This window comes from Somniosus microcephalus, chromosome 23, assembly GCF_052327205.1.
Source record: "Somniosus microcephalus isolate GS21.2 chromosome 23, FLI_Smic_1.0, whole genome shotgun sequence".
Lineage (NCBI taxonomy): Eukaryota > Metazoa > Chordata > Chondrichthyes > Squaliformes > Somniosidae > Somniosus > Somniosus microcephalus.
This window is the reverse complement of record NC_141009.1, coordinates 39,947,303-39,969,869: the sequence shown is the minus strand read 5'-3', so window position 1 is coordinate 39,969,869 and position 22,567 is coordinate 39,947,303. Positions and strand designations below refer to the sequence as shown.

General features: G+C 43.1%; 1 protein-coding gene across 1 annotated transcript in view; it reads right to left on the bottom strand.

Moving 5' to 3' along the window:
• The window catches only part of pappaa (pregnancy-associated plasma protein A, pappalysin 1a), a 281,514-nt gene that overhangs the window by 214,561 nt on the left and 44,386 nt on the right, over positions 1-22,567 (bottom strand). Inside the window, exons 3-7 of the mRNA XM_085965833.1 lie at positions 21,374-21,519; positions 20,474-20,767; positions 18,774-18,966; positions 17,292-17,422; positions 9,178-9,670 (exon numbers count right to left, since the gene is read on the bottom strand). Coding sequence (XP_085821959.1) covers positions 9,178-9,670; positions 17,292-17,422; positions 18,774-18,966; positions 20,474-20,767; positions 21,374-21,519 — 1,257 coding nt within the window. The remainder of the gene's footprint in view (positions 1-9,177; positions 9,671-17,291; positions 17,423-18,773; positions 18,967-20,473; positions 20,768-21,373; positions 21,520-22,567) is intronic.

Here is a 22,567-nt window from a genome sequence, read left to right as displayed (position 1 = left end):
AAACTGTTTTTTCCTTCTGTAAAGAAACTTTGAAGAACCTTTTCTTAAGATGTTAAGCGGGTTGGATAGTGTCCACAATTGAGCAGACTGAGGAAGGAATGAACTTTGATGGGCCAGATAGCCTGTTCCCTTTCTAAAACATCTTTTGTTGACTTGGGATCATTAACCAGACTCACTATTGTTTTTACTCCTTTTGCTTCTTGCAAGCTTACAAACGTGGCATTATTTTCCCAGTTTTACATATTTTCATCTGTTTTCTGACTGATATATTAGGCATTTGAGTTCTGACCTTTCCTACCAAAATCATTGAAAATAACTGATTTATAAAATTGGAACACCATGTAGAAATTAGAGATGCCACTATGTAAACCACCCCCAGCAAAAAAGATGGAAGTATTCAACATCCTTCCGACTGACCTCTCACCCAGAAGTGGCGGAAAATCACACAGCTAGGTGGCAGGTTTGGCTTCAGGAGCCATATCACAAGGGTCTGGTGCTCGGGCGGGGAGTAGTCCACAGCAGCAGAGGCCTAAGCTTTCCTTGTGGAGCCCAAAGGAGCACTTGTTCTCCTGACCCCCCCCCCCCCCCCCACAAGGAAAGTAAACAAAAGGAAATGTGCCTGTTTGGTCCTCTTCTGGCCCTGGGTCGTTTTTACCTGGCAGCAAAGCCACAGCAGCTTCCCGCTCAGGCCGTCCAGCTCAAATTACAGCCAGGCTGCGATGATGTAAACGAGACCTGGCATTGTAAAGAAAGACCCTGCCGGCTTTGGGTGGGCATCCTTGCCGCCTGCTCAGTAGAACAGCTTTCAATTCGGAACACTGAGTTGCTGGCGGAATTCCGGTGGGGACAATTTTAACTGCCCTCCCGCCCGGTTTCCGCCGGGCAGGTAGAGTTAAAATTGCCCCCCAAAATGTTTTTAAAAGTAAGATTCCTTTGCCAAGAAATTAAGCATTTTAATATCTTTGGCTTGAAGTCATTCTTGCTCAGTCATTTTTGTTCTGAAACCTGCTGATAGTTGCACACAAAAATTGCTTCTTGGAAGAATGCCAATAGTCTGACCTACAGTATGCATTGGACTCCACATTATTTCCTGTTCTAGTGTAATTCTAGTGTAATTTATGTTGCAAGATTGTGTATTACATAAATTTCTGCCATGTACCTTAGAAAACCTTTCAGGAAAAAAAAGAAAACCCCAGATTTTAATCTTGTACGATGAAACGAGTATGTTCAAACAGCCAAGAAATCTCAAATCAGCAATTAGTGCTTCCTCTGACCAGCTCCTCTGTGTAAGTTTACTGTTACTTCCTAGAGATCAGTTTAAGATGAAATCCAAGGAATCTCTCAATGACTTTGTCACAGAGTGGACCTTGTGTTGGGTAGCTCAGCGCCAACATCCATCAGCCGAATGGAGCAACCTTGCTCTTGTTGTCAGTAACAACAGTTGCCACTGGGAAGAGCCAGAGACAGCAGCTTACAACAACAACGGATGGAGTTTCATTTTTTCTGATTTAGAAATAAAAGTGTTGGAGCTCCTCTGATGGTTTAGCAAGTTTATCGAATGAATAGCTGAGCCAGTCAGGACATGAAGCTCCCGGGCTCGATTCCTGTCTTGTGTTAGAACAGTGGCACAAGCTACCACAATTGGCATCAGTGACAGAATCACAGAATCACAGAAACCCCACAGTGCAGATAGAGACCATTTCGGCCCATCGAGCCTGCACCGACACATATCCCACCTGATCCCCGTAACCCCTACACCAACACATATCCCACCCTATCCCCGTAACCCCACGTATTTAATCCCCCTAACCCCACGTATTTAATCCCCCTAACACTAAGGGTCAATTTATCATAGCCAATCAACCTAACCCGCACATCTTTCGACTGTGGGAGGAAACCGGAGCACCCGGAGGAAACCCATGCAAACACGGGGAGAATGTGCAAACTCCACACAGACAGTCACCCGAGGCTGGATTCGAACCCGGGTCCCTGGCGTTGTGAGGCAACAGTGCTAACCACTATGCCACCGTGCTGCCCTGCCCTGCGGAGTCACTGTCTCCTTCACTGCTTGGGGCGGTAAACTTGGTATCTATCTTGGTAGATAGAAAGGAACTTTTCCCCTTAGTAGAGGGGTCAATAACCAGGGGGCATAGTTTCAAGGTAAGGGGCAGGAGGTTTAGAGGAGATTTGAGGAAAAACTTTTTCACCCAGAGGGTGGTTGGAATCTGGAACTCACTGCCTGAAAGGGTTCTAGAGGCAGGATCGCTCACAACATTCAAGAAGCATTTAGATGAGCACTTGAAATGCCATAGCATACAAGGCTACGGACCAAGTGCTGGAAAATGGGATTCGAATAAATAAGGCTTGATGGCTGGCGCGGACATGATGGGCCAAAGGACCTCTTCCTGTGCTGTATAACTCTAACTGGCGGTGTTTAAACTGGCCAGCCTTTCACCTCCATTGGAATCAATGGAACAGAAAATCATGTGGGTTCTATAACAGATGGGCAATCCGCTCCGCCAGTTTACCGCCCATGCAGTCAAGGAGACAATGACTCCCCCTTGAGGTAGGGAGGGGGAAACTGTCCCAAGTACCTGTTCAACAACCTCCGTTGGAAGGGGTGCACATGTGGCCGTCAGGTGGGGTTAGGATCGTGCTTGGCTCTGGTACCCTCTGTGGTCAAATAGCATGCCAACACCCACTGTCAAGGCACACGCATGAATAATGCACACTTGTGCACCCATACTGCATCAAGGAGAGAATGTCTTCAGGCTAGGAGGGGAGAAAATTGGCACGGGCAAATAAAAGAAGTGTTTCATATTTTGCAATAAGTAACGGGCAGGAGTGATTATTATGGCAATAGTCTCACCTTGGGGCTCAATGACTTCAAATAAACACCTTTATGATACGATTTTCAGGGTGGCTCTCATCCACCATTGTTCTCTATATAATGCATATTGTAGTAAAAGAACATAAGAAATAGGAGCAGGAATAGGCCACTTGGCCCCTCGAGCCTGCTCCGCCATTCAATAAGATCATGGCTGATCGTGGGCGCAAAGCCACTTCCATGTCCGCTCCCCATAAATAAGAACATAAGAAATAGGAGCAGGAATAGAGAGTCATTCATTTGCACTAGGTGACCATTGTTCCGTCATTGACAACCCAGGCCTGGTGTAGCAATTTTGCATATCAAAAGAAAGGGGAGAAACATTGTCCTAGATTTAAAACCATGCAGCAAAATTCAGTGTTCACGATGGTGGTGATAAGGGCAAAAGATGGTGGAAAATACAACCTTCTATGTTAAAATGTGAATGTGAAAATTCAGCAGTCCAAGACATGGCCTTGGGGCCTTTCCAGGGTGAAACGCAATAAAGAGACTCAAATGATGTTTGCAAACTATTCAGGTTTCTCTCTCATGATTTATGGTATTGTCCAAATCCCTCAAGCATGTTCATACCTAACACACTTACAGTCATCTGTTATTTTCTATAAAAAGGAATTGCTGTTTGCATAATGCAGGTGTGTTTTAAATCATCTACATCCATCTATACATCCACTATCTCTATCCATCTATTATCTATATCCATCTATCTATATCCATTTACATCCATCTATATTCTTTTAGCCATCTATCTATCTATATCCATCAATCCATCTATATTCTTCTGTCTATCTATATCCATCTATACCTATGGTCGGGAATTTCCTCGGAGCTGCACCCACTCCACTGCCATAACTTCACCAGAAGTGCAGTGGAAACTACTGCATTTTTCACGTTCTAAACTTATTTTTTTCCCCTGCGTAAATCCAAGGTGTGTGGAAACATTTAAACTCCACATCACAAGACTAATAAAGCATAGTAACAATAATACGTTGTGTAGCAGGTTCTGAGAATAAAATGCATATTCATTTAATAGAAAGATGTCATTTTCGCCAAGTTGTATCTTCCGTATCTGTTAACAGTGTTAACCGGCAAAAAGTGGGTTGAAATTGTGCAGCGTGATATGAGCATGATATCTGCTATTTTAACTGAGGGGTTAATCTGTTTGTTTTGATGTGTTCTTTACTGATACGGCTCAGCACATTCTCAGCTCACAATACCAAACGAATTAAAGTATTCATCTATTGATTACATTCTCTAAGAATCCTGAAAAAGGTTTAACCGTGTAATATTAATAAGATACTGACTGAGAGGGCAAACCTGGACATCAAGGTCTTGTGTGACAAGGTCCAGCTGCCATTGACTGACCTTCCTAAAACCTACCTGACAGTTAGTATTTTAGGTGTGAGCTTAGTATCAGAACTACGACACTTGAAATATTAACTTGTCTTTCTCCTTCAGTCACTGACTGACCTACTGTGGACATCCAACATTTTCTGTTCTTATTTCAAATTTCGTGGGTGTTTTGTGTTGTCTTACCTCTAAGCTGTCAGCTAATTTTTTTATGTTCCATTTGTAGTGAATCAGAGAAGTTAGCCATTGAGCTTTTGTGTTTTTTTTAAGTTGCGTCATTTTTGGAGGGAATGGGAATATTTCAAAAGACTCGAGCCAAAACATTTTCTTCCGTTCGAAACAATTTTGGAACAAGATGTCCTCTTGTTGCCGTTGGCCAATCAGAGTGCTTGCAAATATGTGTTAAAGTTTTGAATGCGATGCTTCAGTTTGTGCAGTGTTGAGGTTACTTTATCCTGACTGTTGCCTTCCCCAGCACTGTCATTATTCTACAGAGTACCATATATTTTGCATTCTTGGCTGCACGGACCTGATCCCTGGCTACAAAAATAAACTGAAAAGAATCTACATGGATTTTTCTTTTTCCTGCCTGTCAGCATTTGATCTCATGTGTTCTAGATTTAGCCCTCTGGGACTCATGTACATGTTTAACATGTCTCAGCCGCTTTATAACGCCCCTTCATGTAACTGGGAAATATCATCCGATTCATCGGCACTGGCCACTGCCAACCTGCCAGGAGAGGGATCACTCAACAGCTTAGCAAGTCTGGTTCTGCTCTCAGCAAAACATGCATGAATGAAAATTAAATACAAATAAAATGTAGGAAGCACGGCGTGGAAGGTGGTGATTCACCACACTAATTTACTCCTTCAGAGAGTAACCTGCTGAAGTAGTGCAATCGATACTGCCGCTAAATCGCTCCATGACAGTGGAGTCCCTCGTACTTTTTCTCCTCTGCCGCTAATGTTAATCTCTCATCTCCTGCCAAAAGCTGTGCTTATGGGTTCTTCAGCTATGTGTTCAGCCTAATCCGTTTTAACTTTCCCCGTCTATTTGCCCCCATTCTTGGTGGGTCTTTGGGCTGGGCCTCGGCCGCCCCTTCCATTCCTTTGCTGCTCCTTGTGGTTCCTAGGATCCTCCTAGACTCGAATTGAATGCTCCTTACTGGAATAGCTGGTGCTTATCTCTCCAGGCTTGATGAGCTTGCATGGTAATTAAGCTGATCCTGTCTGTTTTTAGTGACCTTTGCTTTGGAATTTTGTTCCATTCTGACTTTGCAATTCCCCAGGGTATTATCCTGGTTTAAAAAGTATTACAAAGTATTAACAACACAGACAGGCCATTCGGCCCAACAGCTCTATGCCGGTGTTTATGCTCCACACGAGCCTCCTCCCATCAATCTTCATCTAATCCTATCAATGTACCCTTCTAGTCCTGTCTCCCTCATGTGCTTATCTAGCACATGGGGGAGAAAGTTTAAGGAATAATTTTGACTGTTCTTGTATTCTGCACCCTCGGAGGCAGATCTTGACTGGATGCGATAGTGTATACCAGGCAATAGCGCGTTGGCAGCCAGTTCCACTGCCATCAATGGAACTACAAACTGGGAGAGATGTAAACATGCTTCTGAATCACTATCACCCATTTTACATTATCCCACAAAGCCAAGATCTAGCTCGCTGTGTTTTTTTGCATTAGTTAATATTTATAAAGAAAGTTTAAAGGTAAAGGAGTTCTTCAGTAGTTGAAAAGGGGCTCTGTTATTTGTATGTTTTGGCTAATTTTCCACCTTTGGATTGGAGGATAGCTAATGTAACCCCACTATTTAAAAAAGGTGGTAGAGAGAAAACGGGGAATTATGGACCGGTAAGTCTGACATCGGTAGTGGGAAAAATGCTAGAGTCCATTATAAAAGATGTAATAGCAGAGCACTTGGAAAACAGTGACAGGATCGGACAAAGTCAACATGGATTTACAAAAGGTAAATCATGCTTGACTAATCTACTGGAATTTTTTGAGGATGTAACTGGTAGAATAGATAAGGGAGAACCAGTGGATGTGGTGTATTTGGACTTTCAGAAGGCTTTCGATAAGGTCCCGCATAACTGATTAGCGTGCAAAGTTAAAGCACATGGGATTGGGGGTAAGGTACTGTCTTGGCTAGAGAACTGGTGGGCAGACAGGAAGCAAAGAGTTGGAATAAATGGGTCTTTTTCCGAGTGGCAGGCAGTGACTAGTGGGGTACCGCAGGGATTGGTGCTAGGACCCCAGCTATTCGCAATATATATAAATGATCTGGACGATGGAACTAGATGTAATATCTCCAAGTTTGCAGATGACACAAAGCTGGGTGGGCGTGTGTGCTGTGAGGAGGATGCAGAGAAACTCCAGTATGATTTGGACAGGTTGGGGGATTGGGCAGATGCATGGCAAATGCAGTATAATGTGGATAAATGCGAGGTTATCCACTTTGGTGGCAAAAACAGGAAGACAGATTATTATCTGAACGGCAATAGATTGGGAAAAGGGGAAGTTCAATGAGACCTGGGTGTCCTTATCCACCAGTCGCTGAAGGTAAGCATGCAGGTGCAGCAGGCGGTTAAGAAGGCAAATGGTATGTTGGCCTTCATAGTGAGAGGATTCGAGTACAGGAGCAAGGATGTCTTGCTGCTGTTGTACAGAGCCTTGGTAAGACCACACCTTGAGTATTGTGTGCAGTTTTGGTAGCCTTATCTGAGGAAGGATGTTCTTGCCATGGAGAGAGTGCAGCGAAGATTCACCAGACTGATATCTGGGATGGCAGGAATGACGTATGAGGAGATATTGGGTCGATTAGACTTATATTTGCTAGAGTTTAGAAGAATGAGAGGGGATCTCATTGAAACTTATAAAATTCTAAAAGGACTAGACAGACTAGATGCAGGAAGGATGTTTCCGATGGTGGGGGAGTGCAGAACCAGGGGTCACAGTCTAAGGATAAGGGGTAAGCCATTTAGGACAGAGATGAGGAGGAATTTCTTTACCCACAGAGTGGTGAACCTGTGGAATTCTCTACCACAGAAGGCAGTTGAGCCAATTCATTAAATATATTCAAGAAGGTGTTAGATATATTTCTTAAGGCTAAAGGGATCAAGGTATATGGGGGGAAAGCAGGGACAGGGTACTGAATTTGGATGATCAGCCATGATCTCATTAAATGGCGGAACAGGCTCAAGGGGCCGAATGGCCTACTCCTGCTCCTATCTTCTATGTTTCTATGTTTCCTGAAAGCAGAGACTTTTACTGGGATACAATTTCATGGTGCATTGCTGTCCGGTACATAGGACCCAAATGCCCATTATCCATTTGCGAGCCTTGACAAACAGGCTACTCAACCATGGAGTCAGTGCAGTCACCACCACCCTGCCCCCATCCCCCCCACTCCCATCCCCCTACCCTGTGCTCACCCAATGTCCACAAACATGCAATTCCAGCAGAGGTTGATGCATAGCAATCAGAAGCAGGAAGCAGAGCCAATTTTTCCTCGCCAGTACCCACATCAGCTGACTTAGCACAGACCTGGGATCAAACCTAGGATCTTGGGCGGCACGGTGGCATAGTGGTTAGCACTGTTGCCTCACAGCGCCAGGGACCCGGGTTCGAATCCGGCCTCGGGTGACTGTCTGTGTGGAGTTTGCACATTCTCCCCGTGTTTGTGTGGGTTTTCTCCGGGTGCTCTGGTTTCCTCCCACAGTCCAAAGATGTGCAGGTTAGGTTGATTGGCTATGATAAATTGACCCTTAGTGTTAGGGGGATTAAATACGTGGGGTTACGGGGATAGGGTGGGATATGTGTTGGTGCAGGGGTTACGGGGATCGGGTGGGATATGTGTCGGTGCAGGCTCGATGGGCCGAAATGGCCTCTATCTGCACTGTGTGATTCTGTGAATATCTGTGAATATATCTTCTTGGGTCAATGGCTCAGTGGGCAAACAGGATGAGTCATTAAACGAGCTCTTAACAGCTGTATTTGATCATGTTTTCTCATACCAATTTGCCTTACAAATGGAGAAACTAGGGTGGTGTTCCTCGCTGCATGAAACACCTATTCAAAGGCCCATTGCTGGTGTTCTGGGGCATGTTCAGCTGCTGGAGGAGCCTGATCCAAACATTCTGCCACCACACTGCTATGTTTGCTGTTACATCGAGTTCACATTGCAGCAGATGCTATATATTTGCAGCGCAGTTCTCCGTGATTTTTTGGGGATGAAAAGAATACATTTGTAGTTGTAGTAATTTTGTCACTGATCACATCGTCGTGCATTCCTCTTGTAAAGCATCCTGCAAGCCTTGATGATCCAGTGCGTTAAATAAGTATTCATCTGGATTACGTTGAGAAAACGTGAACAGTTTATTAAAAAAATCTGAGCTGTTTGGAGCCCATTTATCTGTAGGATCCTTTGGCATCTGAGCAGTTCAATGATATTGACCAGTGACAATTCACTTGAAAGTTTTTTTATTGGATTAAGTTCCATTTACTGCACCAACATTTTGAAAAAATGTGTTCCTAATTTTTGAATTCCACTATAAGATGATCTACAACTTTGATTTCTGTCAGTTTGTATAATATGGAAAAGCTATGTCACGAGTGCTGGCATCTAACATTCTAATGAACTAGAATACAGAAAAGATTGCACTTTGGGGATTATAAAATGTAAGCACTGTTATATAACATTACGGGAAGGCAGAAAAAGTTCTATCGATCAATAAATTTTTACTGCACTTTTTTTCCCCCTTCGTGGTCCCTCTTTCACATTAAGAAAAACATTATCGTTTTTGTCGGGCTAGCTGACAACTCAGAATCTAAAAACCCAAGCGTCAACAATTTCTTTCAAAGGAAAAAGACATTTGAATCAATCTATTGCTTTACGCGTCGTATACTCGCTCATGCGAATCGTACTTACATGTCTTCAAATCTTCTGCTCAGGTCTTTCACTATGAAGTCTGGTCCCTCTTTAAAAGGTGGATCCCGTGTGATTTTGTATCGGATTGGCTTGCATTGTTTGCAGAAGGTGTTTCGCAGTCCTGAGGTCAGCATGGCGGCGTCAATTTCCAGATGCTCGTCGAGCGTGAAGATTTGGATGCCGTAAACCTCCTCCGTCATCGTGAGTTTGACTGTGATGGGGATGTCGCAGAAGACATTTTGGGGTCCAAGTGAGATTTCTTTGCCGCTTACAGTCAGTAGTTTGATATTGTGGATGGCTCCGTGAGCTGCCCATTCAGTGAACGTGACCCAGACAGTCAGGGAATCGGGAATTAAAGTGTGGCGGAATTCCAGTTCCAAGTAGCAGCCCTGAGGCTCCGGGCATACCGGAGGAATCGTTTTCTCATCAACACCAGCATCTGGGCTCCAAGTTCTGACACTGTTTTCGCAAGGTTGCTCCACATCAGGGGGTCCTGCATAGGGAAATGTATAAAAAATGAAATCCTCCAAGTAATTAATTAAAATAATGTGTTCCAGCCATTCATTCTTTGCACATAAAATGGCTGAAGGCATGTCAAATTGAGAGTTAAAATTACTGTTGGACAGACAAACATAACACACAGGCTTCACTTTGCAACCAATTGGAAATTTTAATAATTCTTTGTTAACTACAAACTGCTTTACAAAGTTCATTGCGCACATTGAGGGGGAAAAATTTCCTACCATTCCGTTTAGTGTATCAATGCACAACATTGTCAGAAAGATTAATGGGTGATATTTGATGCCTGTATCCTATAGAAACTATTGTTGCAAGCATATGATTTCTGCACCTTCAGGAAATACTTGCCTATTTCTTTTCCTTGTTTCTGATTTCTTTTTCTCTCAATTAATTTTTTGACTTGCACCACACTTTAACTAAAGGGCAATGTGGGGCCTTGCGAAGGGGGGAAGCATAAAAAAAAAATGCATAGAGATCACCCCAGCAGAGAAAGACGAGTTCCATTCCAAATAAGATAGATGCCAGAGGGAAATTGCTGCATTTAATTGCTGGCAATTGCTCTTTTGAAACCTAATAAATGCTAGCCCTGTTTTGCACGAATGGCACAGATTATTTATGTCTCTGGGTTCCAATGTGTATTGTTACATAAGGGACATTATCAAAGTACTACAATGTATTTAGAAAGAGAGTTTTCAAATATGTGTCCCTGAGCACAAGAACACTGCCACATATTTGTAGAAGCACTGAAAGGCCTCATCAGACTGTCCAAGTAAAAAGGCTAATAAGGTTCTAAACTGAGCGGTCACACATCTATTAGGATTGTTATTTGTGGCGATATACATAATCCACAGCTAGAGATTCTGGAACAAGGCTAACACTTGGTGCTTTAATTTCTGGCTTCAGTTTTCCTAGCTGGCAATCAATCCAAAGTGGAATATTTTCTTCATAATTTTTTTTGAAGAGATCGGGGAATTAGTGCAGCGAATATCTAAAGGAACAATGTCACCTCGAAAAGGATACTTTTAAGGTAGCTTGGTTCCTCAAGGTGCATCCTCAAAATATTCCACTGTTGTGACACTATTTACTACTATGGGAGGTGGCTCTAATAAAGGGATTTATCTCTCCCAACTTTCCCCTTCCTCTTCCGAAGATGCTGGCTCGCACCAAGGTACAGGTACAGGTACCGCCACCCTCTGCTATCTCAACAAAGTGACCATTCCTCATGTGTGAGCCCAGATAGTAAGTGTCAGCGGGCTATTCCAACATGAGAGGGTAGCGACCTCACCAGCAAGATCATACAAACACACACACGCATTCCAACAAAGGTCACTGATTGATGATCAGGAACAGTAACCTTGGCTGATATTTCCCCCCCTTCTCCCTCACCTAGAGGCACTGAGGCAACTGTAGCTGCCTCAGCACATACCAGGCATCAAACCTGGGACCTCAGTGGTCTATGCGGCTCAGGACTAGACTGGGCACTGCATTTTCTAATTGAACCATCAGAGGAGCTTGGACCTTTATAAAATTGAAACTAAGCTATAAGCATAAACCTGCGGACTTGATCAGTGACAGTGAAAGCACTGCAGCTACAATTTAATCAATTGTGGCTACAATTGGCTACACAGTAAACAACGATGTACCAATATGAAGTATTTTGATGACACCACCGCTTTATGTCTGTGATTGATTGATTTTCCTTACAACATGTAGCACAGTTGCGTTTTGTTTGCCTCACAAAAGAACCATTTTGTTTGAATAAATCATGCAAGCATAAAATAAAAATACAATTGGAGGATTTTTACACTTCTAACATTCGTGTGATAAACTCTATTGAGCAAAAAAGGTGCAATATTTATTTCTAAATTTATTTCTCAGCATTTATTTTAAATTTTCACGTGTATCTGTTTATGATAGCCGCATCAATATATGGCGGGCTATGACAAGTGGTGTTCCCTGGGGTCTCAATTTTTCACCATACTTATTAATGACTTGAATGAAGGAATAGAGATGTATATCCAAGTTTGCAGATGATGCTAAGTTAAGAGGAACAGTAAGTAGTACAGATGGGAGCAGGAAGTTGCAAAGGGACATAGACAGATTAAGTGAGTGGGTAAAACTATGGCAAGTGGAGTTAAATGTGGGCAAGTGTGAGATCATCCACTTTGGACCCAAGAAAGATAAATCGGAGTATTTCCTAAATGATGAGAAACTGGGAACTGTAGAGAAGCAAAGAGAGTTGGGAGTCTAAGTACACAAATCATTAAAAGCTGGTAGACGCAATCAAAAAGGCTAATGGAATGTTGGCTTTTATCGCAAGGGGGCTGGAATACAAAGGGAAGGAAGTTATGCTTCAGTTGTATAGAGCTGTCAGATACTATCTGGAGTACTGCATTCAGTACCTCAGGAAGAATTATATTGGCTTTGGAAAAGGTGCAGGCTGCTGAAGGTAAGCATGCAGGTGCAGCAGGCGGTTAAGAAGGCAAATGGTATGTTGGCCTTCATAGCGAGAGGACTCAAGTACAGGAGCAAGGATGTCTTGCTGCAGTTGTACAGGGCCTTGGTGAGACCACACCTTGAGTATTGTGTGCAATTTTGGTCGCCTTATCTGAGGAACGATGTTCTTGCCATGCAGGGAGTGCAGCGAAGATTCACCAGACTGATACCTGGGATGGCAGGAATGAAGTATGAAGAGTGATTGAGTCGATTAGGCTTATATTTGCTAGAGTTTAGAAGAATGAGAAGGGAGCTCATTGAAACTTATAAAATTCTAACAGGACTAGACAGACTAGATGCAGGAAGGATGTTCCCGATGGTGGGGGAGTCCAGAACCAGGGGTCACAGTCTAAGGATAAGGGGTAAGCCATTTCGGACTGAGATGAGGAGGAATTTCTTCACCCAGAGAGTGGTGAACCTGTGGAATTCTCTATCACAGAAGGCAGTGGAGGCCAATTCATTAAATATATTCAAGAAGGAGTTAGATATATTTCTTAATGCTAAAGGGATCAAGGGATATGGGGAGAAAGCAGGGACAGGGTACTGAATTTGGATGATCAGCCATGATCTCATTGAATGGCGGAACAGGCTCGAGGGGCCGAATGGCCTGCTCCTGCTCCTATCTTCTATGTTTCACCAGAATGATGATGGGGCTTAGAGGATTACATTATGAGGACATGTTGAATAAACCCAGCTTGTATTCCCTTGAGTATAGAAGATTGAGGGGTGATCTGAGCGAGGTGTTTAAAATGTTAAAAGGATTTGATACGGAGAAACTATTTCCTCTGGTAGGGGAATCAAGAACAGCGGGACATGATCTTAAAATTAGGGCTAGGCCTTTCAGGAGCGAAGTCAAGAAGAACTTCTTCACACAAAGGGTAGTAGAAACCTGGAACTCTCGCTCCCCTAAATGGCTGCAGATGCTCGGACAATTGGAGCTTACAAGACTGAGATAGATAGATTTTTGTTAGGTAAGGGTATCAAGGGATATGGAGGAAAGGTGGATCAATAGAGTTGAGGTGCAGTGATTTCCCTGCTCAGGCCTCAGATAAAACTGCATCGGGGTCCTATGGACATACTAGGACCCCAATTTACATAAACTTATGAGGCTCCTGCCTCATCCGCCTGCAAAACCCTGCAGGATAATATCAGAAATGATCTGGATCTGAGTGAGTAAGTAGATGCTCATATTTAACTGCCCATCCACTTGGTTTCCACCAAGCAGGTAGGGTTAAAATCAAACTACAGGAAACTTTGTGCTATCCGGCACCGACGGGACCGAGCTGTTGCCATCCCATCAAAACTGCCGGACAAACCAGCGCTAATGTTGAAACATACGGAGATTTTGAGCTCCGTATCTGGCAACAAACCCTGTTGCTTTGCAACAGCTTCTAAACAGTCGGCCGTACCTTGCAAGCATCTCTGTAGCTTAGCAACAGCTTCAGCGAGACCTTGCAGAGCCTGACTGGTGAAAAAAAAGCAACAAAAAGAAAAAAAACTAATGAAACGGCTCCTGATTTTTGCCGGTGGCTCGAGCATTCCGGACAGTTAACAGAATCACAGAATCACAGAAACCCCACAGTGCAGATAGAGGCCATTTCGGCCCATCGAGCCTGCACCGACACATATCCCACCTGATCCCCGTAACCCCTACACCAACACATATCCCACCCTATCCCTGTAACCCCACGCAGTTAATCCCCCTAACACTAAGGGTCAATTTATCATAGCCAATCAACCTAACCCACACATCTTTGGACAGTGGGAGGAAACCGGAGCACCCGGAGAAAACCCACGCAAACACGGGGAGAATGTGCAAACTCCACACAGACAGTCGCCCGAGGCCGGATTCAAACCCGGGTCCCTGGCGCTGTGAGGCAACAGTGCTAACCACTATGCCACCGTGCTGCAACCTCCGGTTAAACCAAAGTTTCCTGTATTATTTTTGCAATGTCTTCCCCATGTCAAGGATGTCAACTAGGAAGGGTAGTGGGCACACAAATTCCATCGGCACAATGCCTTAGCTGAACCCTGAAAAATGCACAGCAATATAAAGAGTACAGGCCCAGTCTGGGGCTAAAATGTTGGTGGCCCAGATGGAGGATCTGTCTCTCAGGGGGCCCTAACCTCTAAGTGGCCTATACAATGCATATTTGTTTTATTAATTGCTCTCTTTCTGCCCTAACCACACACTATATAGCAAAGAACGAGAGTGTGACAAAAATATTTAATGAAACGAAAGATTCAGCTTGACAAGTGTTATATACTAAAGCAGATATTTTTAAAGAATGAAGCCAAGTATATAAAAGAATGTCCATATTATAGAAAATAAGGGTTGAAAAGCAGAGTCCTTTGAGTCTGAGGTTTGTATGGGCCAGAATGGTTGTAACATCAAGTGACATATCTTGACCCAAAAATTTAGGTCTAAGTTCACCACTTTGTTTCACTCAGCCACATAAATAATAAAGACACATCTCCCAAAGTGCAGGACCACACATTTCATATTGTTTAAATGTATAGGCAACAATTCATTGCTTAATTGATTTAACATCTGTTGCAGTGGGGCACTTGATGGGATAACTCGTTGGTGCCATGATCGTGCGAGCCCATCAGCGATAGGATGTGAGCTCTCGGCTACGATTTTAGGAAAGTTCTTAACATCAGCTTGGCAGGAATTTGGAGTCAATAAGAGCTGAAGTACATCCCAGAGGAAGTGGAAGAGCAAAAAAACAGGAAGGTAAATCAGCTCCGGGCACTCTTGCACGCTTCATAATAACTAGCTGAAGACTGACAGTTTGCCTGGCTGCTACCATGGTTGGTAGATGGTGAAATCATAGAAACATAGACGATAGGAGCAGGAGTAGGCCATTCAGCCCCTCGAGCCTGCTCCGCCATTCAATGAGATCATGGCTGATCATCCAAATTCAGTCCCTGCTTTCTCCCCATATCCCTTGATCCCTTTAGCCTTAAGAAATATATCCAACTCCTTCTTGAATATATTTAATGAATTGGCCTCAACTGCCTTCTGTGGTAGAGAATTCCACAGGTTCACCACTCTCTGGGTGAAGAAATTCCTCCTCATCTCTGTCCTAAATGGCTTACCCCTTATCCTTAGACTGTGACCCCTGGTTCTGGACTCCCCAGCCAACGGGAACATCTTTCCTGCATCAAGTCTGTCTAGTCCTGTTAGAATTTTATAAGTTTCAATGAGATCCCCTCTCATTCTTCTAAACTCCAGCGACCCAATCGACCCAATTTCTCCTCTCCTCATATGTCATTCCTGCCATCCCAGGTATCAGTCTGGTGAATCTTCGCTGCACTCCCTCCTTGGCAAGAACATCCTTCCTCAGATAAGGCGACCAAAACAGCACACAATACTCAAGATGTGGTCTCACCAAGACCCTGTACAACTGCAGCAAGACATCCTTGTTCCTGTACTCGAACCCTCTCGCTACGAAGGCCAGCATACCATTTGCCTTCTTAACCACCTGCTGCACCTGCATGCTTACCTTCAGCGACTGGTGCACAAGGATACCCAGGTCTCGTTGCACTTCCCCTTCTCCCAATCTATTGCCGTTCAGATAAAAATCTGCCTTCCTGTTTTTGCCACCAAAGTGGATAACCTCGCATTTATCCACATAATACTGCATCTGCCATGCATCTGCCCAATCACCCAACCTGTCCAAATCATACTGGAGTTTCTCGGCATCCTCCTCACAGCACACCCGCCCACCTAGCTTTGTGTCATCTGCAAATTTGGAGATATTACATCTAGTTCCCTCGTCTAGATCATTAATATATATTGTGAATAGCTGGGGTCCTAGGACCGATCCCTGCGGTATCCCACTAGTCACTGCCTGCTACTCGGAAAAAGACCCATTTATTCCAACTCTTTGCTTCCTGTCTGCCAACCAGTTCTCTATCCAGGTCAGTACCTTGCCCCCAATCCCATGTGCCTTAACTTTACACGCTAATCTCTTATGCGGGACCTTATCGAAAGCCTTCTGAAAGTCCAAATACACCACATCCACTGGTTCTCCCTTATCTATTTTACCAGTTACATCCTCAAAAAATTCCAGTAGATTAGTCAAGCATGATTTACCTTTTGTAAATCCATGTTGACTTTGTCCGATCCTGTCACTGTTTTCCAAGTACTCTGCGATTACATCTTTTATAATGGACTCAAGCATTTTCCCCACTACCGATGTCAGGCTTACCAATCTATAATTCCCCGTTTTCTCTCTACCACCTTTTTTGAATAGTGGGATAACATTAGCTACCCTCCAATCCATGGGTACTGTTGCAGAGTCTATAGAATTTTGGAAGATGACCAGCAATGCATCTACTATTTCTAGGGCCGCTTCCTTAAGTACCCTAGGATGTAGATTATCAGGCCCTGGGGATTTATCAGCCTTCAATCCCGTCAATTTCCCTAACACCATTTCCCTACAAATACTAATTTTTTTCAGTTCCTCCCTCACATTAGACACTATGTTCCCCGACATCTCTGGGAGGTTATTTGTGTCCTCCTTTGTGAAGACAGAACCAAAGTATGTATTTAATTGGTCTGCCATTTCTTTGTTCCCCATTATAAATTCCCCTGATTCTGACTGCAAGGGACCTACGCTTGACTTCACCAATCTTTTTCTCTTCACATATGTATAGAAGCTTTTACAGTCAGTTTTTATGTTCCCTGAAAGCTTACTCTCATACTCTATTTCCCCCCTCTTAATTAATCTCTTTGTCCTCCTTTGTTGAATCCTAAACTGCTCCCAATCCTCAGTTTTGCTGCTTTTTCTGGCCAATTTATATGTCCTCTCCTTGGATCTTATGCTATCCATTGATATGTATTGGGGAGGATTGGGGGGAGGGGGTGGTGAGGAAAGAAAATAGCTTACAAAATGGAAGGGAACGACTAATTAAAATATATCAATTTTCTGCCTTTAAAAACTTCAGTATAACAATAATAATATAACTCCAGTATAATAACTAGGGATGGGCAATAAATGGTGGCTTTGCCAGCGACACCCACATCCCATAAACAAATAAAAAAATAATAGTTATCAACATCTTCCTTTTCTGCCCCCAATGTTACTAACCTTCTGCTTCTCGGGGGCTCCAGTGTCCAGATGGGTCACATGGTCTAGGGGAAGAAGCATTGTAGGCGTACTGGACCAGCTCTCCATGTTCAGTGCAGGCATCACACAGTGATCTCACTTCTCTAGGAGTCCTGGAAGCAAAACCAAAAAAAGGAACCAGCATCACCTTACAGTACTTTTCACCTGCAGCAATTACACCAACTTCAGGTTTAAGTCCATGATGTCTCTTTACTGGGCCGCAGAGACACAATGATGACAACAGCAACTTGCATTTGTATAGCGCCTTGAACGTAGTAAAACGTCCCACGACGCTTCACAAGAGCATCATCAAACAAGGTTTGACACCCTCTGTGTGCCTGCTTGTAACAGGCCCCGGGTTGCAAGTGTTATCCTGCACCTGTGGAAGGCAATCACGGTACAGTGTCAGCAATGTATCGACGTGTTTACCATTCTCCATCAATGGGGCACAAGAAAATCTCGGGAAACAAATTGGAGTGGAGTGTCCACGTGGATTTTTAGTGCAGGCCAGATACATACATCAACATACATGTAAATCTACTGTTAGACAAAGTTGTGGGAACACTGTAAAGGCATCAGCCCAGATTTTACTGGAGCAGGTCATTTCATGGGATGCCCCGTTATTTAGGCTTGTTTGTGCAGGTTTTGGTTTTAACATTTTTTGCCTACAATGTTGCTGGAAGTGCGAGCTGTTAACGGCGTACCGAGGGCAACAATGGGACAAACAGTGTCTCTCCTTAACCAATGATATTGAGAAATAAACAAAGGAAGGACTGAGAAGGAGGGTGGATTAGAGTGGGTGAATTCAATGTCAAATTAGATACAGAGAGAGAAAGTTTGGATTAAGAGAGAGAGAAAAAAAAGACAGCAAGGAAAAGTAAGAAAAAAATGTAAAATTTAAAATGTGACATTTTAAAAATCTCCAACAACAATTCATAACCTGAAAGAATGAGACTCCATACTTTTAATTGTCCACTTTCTGGGCAAGAGAGGTTGATTGGAAGTCATTAACAATTATCATGTTGTTAAAAGGGTATTTACGCTGCTAATTACTAGACTTTACTTTCTGTGACGAGTTTAATGGTCAATTAATGTGCAAATGCAGCAACTTCATGAAAATCACAGGGAGGTTAAGGGCGAGATGCCGTTTTCGCAAAGGTAATGACGGAGCAGTGCAAATCAGCCAGCAACTTGTGCCGATTCGCAATTCGTAGGGTATCTCTTCCTCGCCACAAGTTGCTGGCCGATTTACACATTAATAACGGCGTGTATTGTTCACACGTTATTAGTTCAGCAAATTCTGAGCCAATATTTATTTTCCTCTTTCCCATATGTGTTATTTTCAGGTTCCTTCAACATTGATTAGTGCTGAAACACTAGATGAGCTCACACATCAGTAAAACTTCACCACAGACAGAAACAAAAAAGCCTTGTGGTTAACATAGCATCAGTAGCCATTTTCACCTCTCGTAAAACTGCCCGTTGATTGGACGAAGCCAATGGAGGATCAACGATTCTGCGGTCTGATGTATTATCTCCGGGGCGACGGGAACAGGTGGCGGCTTCGTGGGTGGCTGCCAGCTCTGGTATACCAGATCCAAGTAACAATGCATCCTGGCTACTTGATTGGGGCTAAAGGAATTTGTGCAGTCGTCATCTTTAAAAGAGACACACAACTTGTGACAAAGGCATGACAACAACATCATATTCAACATGTGCCAACAGTTCTCTCTTAATTCCCTGCCTCCCATTCAAATGAATAATGGCAGAGTTGATAATATAAGAACATAAGAAGTAGGAGCAGGAGTAGGCCATATGGCCCTTCGAGCCTGCTCCGCCATTCAATAAGATCCTGGCTGATCTTCGACCTCAACTCCACTTTCCCACCCGATCCCCATATCCCTTGATTTTCATAGAGTTCAAAAATCTTCCTATCTCAGCCTTGAATATACTCAACGATTCAGCATCCACAGCCCTCTGGGGTAGAGAATTCCAAAGGTAATTGTTCAGTAACTAATTTGGTACAGTTCCCCTTCCTCCTCACTCAAAAATATCATTGACACTAATTTGCTATATATATTTTATATTAACAAGGAGATTAATCTAAGACTATAAATGTTGAATACAATTTGCAGTTAATGTGAAATTATCAACTAACAAGAAGACTTAAAGGTAAAGACCTTAAATTAGTGGCTCACCTACTAAAATACTTTTGGCTACTGTATACAATTTTACAGGAACACCAAAAAGCAAATAAAATATGTGTAAGAGATTTGTTCCATCAAGAAAGAGGAAAATTTTGTTCTTTGACCTTTTAGTCCTCTTTTTCCTAAAAACAATAATTTCCTGTAGGGTTTTGCTTCAGGAAAACAAAGGTCTGTGTAAAATTGTTAAAAATATAATGGTCCTTTAATAATATTTAGATATTTGTTTAATGCAGTGTTTGCCATCAGTCGGGTACCAGCCAACACAAATATGGAACTTACAAAAAGTTTAACTGCAGTCCCAATACAGGCCTTAAAAACCAACAAAGTAGGGATTAGATCATTTGTTTGTTTAGCAGAAAATCAAGGCTGCTTGATAAACCAGACAGGGATTACAGGAAACTCTCTTTTTACCGGCACCTAAATAACCGGAAATCTTTCTCAACCGGCAAAATTCAGGAGTAGGTTCAGGTAAGTTTTACGTCATATTAGTGGCCTTATAACTGGGGTTCCTGGATCTGTGGCAGTGTAACGGGGGTTCCTGCACCTGTTGCCATGCAACAGGGACGCCTGGATCTGTGGCCGTGTAACCGGGGCTCTCGTACCTTAGTAAGTATACCTCTCTGTAATCCAGACTTCTTGATCAACCAGCAGCACGCCAGTCCCGTCGGTGCCGGATAAAAAAGTTTCCTGTACTTAGTGACTACTCCACCACTTTTCTTTAAGGTGGCCAAGTAAAGTAACCCCTTGGCTTCTACTGCACATTGTTTGTCTCATTGCAAACCAGGCTAACGTTTCCTCATTCCGCAATGCAAGTTTCAACTGACATCTCCAAATGTGGCAAATTGAGAGTTTGTAACATTTTCCGTAACAATGCGAAATGAACAGTAATTCAACAAACAATTCTTTCTAAGAGACATGTTCTCTTAAGACACATAGTCAATTTAATGTCCATTTTACCTGCGTAGCTCATGTAATTAAAGAAAGGAGTGTTGATAAAATAGCCAAAACCACACGTGTCATTTCCAGGGTCGGGATCTTTGCACTGTTTATTTTTTGGCGTTGGATTAGTATCAGCACACAAGTCACCAGTCTCCATTGAAGCCTCAGTCTCCATGCATGGGTCGGTGCAGGATTCAATTTCAGAAATCCCCTTGAACACATGGTAGAGTCCAAGACTGTGGCCTATCTCATGGATCATGGTGTGAGTATGGCCAGTGATGCCGTAGAATGAAGGGTTCAGCACTATGCCACCTACGTGCACAAACAAAATTATGTTATGTACGGAAGAATCGGGCGGTTGGGATTAGATGACAAAAAGGTGCAGGTGGACCTGTTGGGATGTGAACAGGTATAAGCATGAACAGTACTAGAGTAAATCCTAAAGCAAGCTGTATTCACCCTACGAGCTATAGCACCTACCTCCTTTGAGCCATTGTCAAAACATACACCGTAGTAAACCAGTCTGAGTTAACCATCTTTCGTTTAATATAACATATTTGTTTTTAATCCTACATTTCAAACATACACCACTATGCGATGAGTGGAAACCAGTTCACCCTGACTGAGAACAGGCAATTGCCACAAATAGAAACATTCACACAAACCTGCCCCCAACTTCTTCACAATTATGCACATTGGCACACCAGTCCGATAGAGTAAATAAGAAGTTTGCTTTCAGATTAATCTTCAATTAAAGTTCAGTGTCTTATTTCAGGACAACTGACATGTTACTTCAGTGATTAGACAGCTTAACTGTTTACAGCTTCTGAATCCAACACAAAATAAAAAATCAAGATGAATGAGAAAAGTAGTTATCTCTGTACAATATATTTTTTGTATAAATCATGCATTGGCTACCTAGATGTGTTAGGGCTTCTTTGTCCCACGGCCATGTGGCAACTCCAGCCAGCTCTTCATCAGATGAATTGGCAAAGAATATATTAAGATGTGTTGCACCATCCAGTTTCAGAATGTTCTTCAGATCTTTCACATCCAAATATGCCCTGTAATCCAAACATAAGTCCTATGAAAACGTCCTTTCATGCCTCATAATCTCCTCCAGTTGACATATGATGCTGGATCCATTTCTAGTAAACTAGTCAAATAATAACCACTCTCCTTTTTACAAAACTAAAAATAATGGGCCACAATTTGCTGTCAAAATAGCGACAAGGCTTTATTTATGCGCAAATGCAACAGCAACCTCGGGTGAGCGCAGGTGCGAGGTAAACTCGGAAATCCAAAAGTTGCTCTCCGAGATGTGCCACACCACCATGAGCTTCGCGAAAATGGCAGCTCGATGTCTACCTCACCATTCAAATGCATTGAATGGCGTGCAGTGGCTGTACTTGCACGGCAGATACGAACTAAACTCACCACAGAAAGTTAAGTCTCGTCCATTTCAGTCTAAGTACCTCAATGACGTGATAAGTATTAATTACTGCCCAACAACTTCTCTGGCACTGAAAATTAACCATTACAAGATGCTGGAGATTTGAAAAATTTAAAATTTTACCATTTTTTTTTTTAACTTTGCCTTTCTGTCTCTTTTTTTTCTCTCTCTTAATCCAATCTTTCTTTTCCGCTCTTTATTCCTCTTTCTGTACCTAATTTGGCATTGAATTCACCCACTCTAATTTACGCCTGACCCAGGCAGACGCTCCGGACTCCCAGTGGTAGGCCCTTGGATAGACAGATCAGCCACAATGTCAGCGGGAACAGGGGGTAAGACATACCCCACAATATTTGCAGCGCTAATGCCCTGTTTCTGCCCGGCAGGCAGCCTGAAAATCTCCTCCCTGTAGGTGTGGCTGAAGCCTCCTGCTTCCTTCTTGATGGTATAATCTCCGAGTTATCTTCCATGCAATCTAAGATGGCTTTTGAGTGGCCATTATTCGTGAAAGGCTAAGAGCCTCCTGCCACGCTCAAACATTTGCACAGAACTCTGATTGGAACAATCTTTGTTTAAAGCTTGGTGTCCCACTTACAACCCTATTGGCAGTTGCTCTGGAGGTCTGCTCATCCATCCATTACTATACTTCCTTGCAGAAA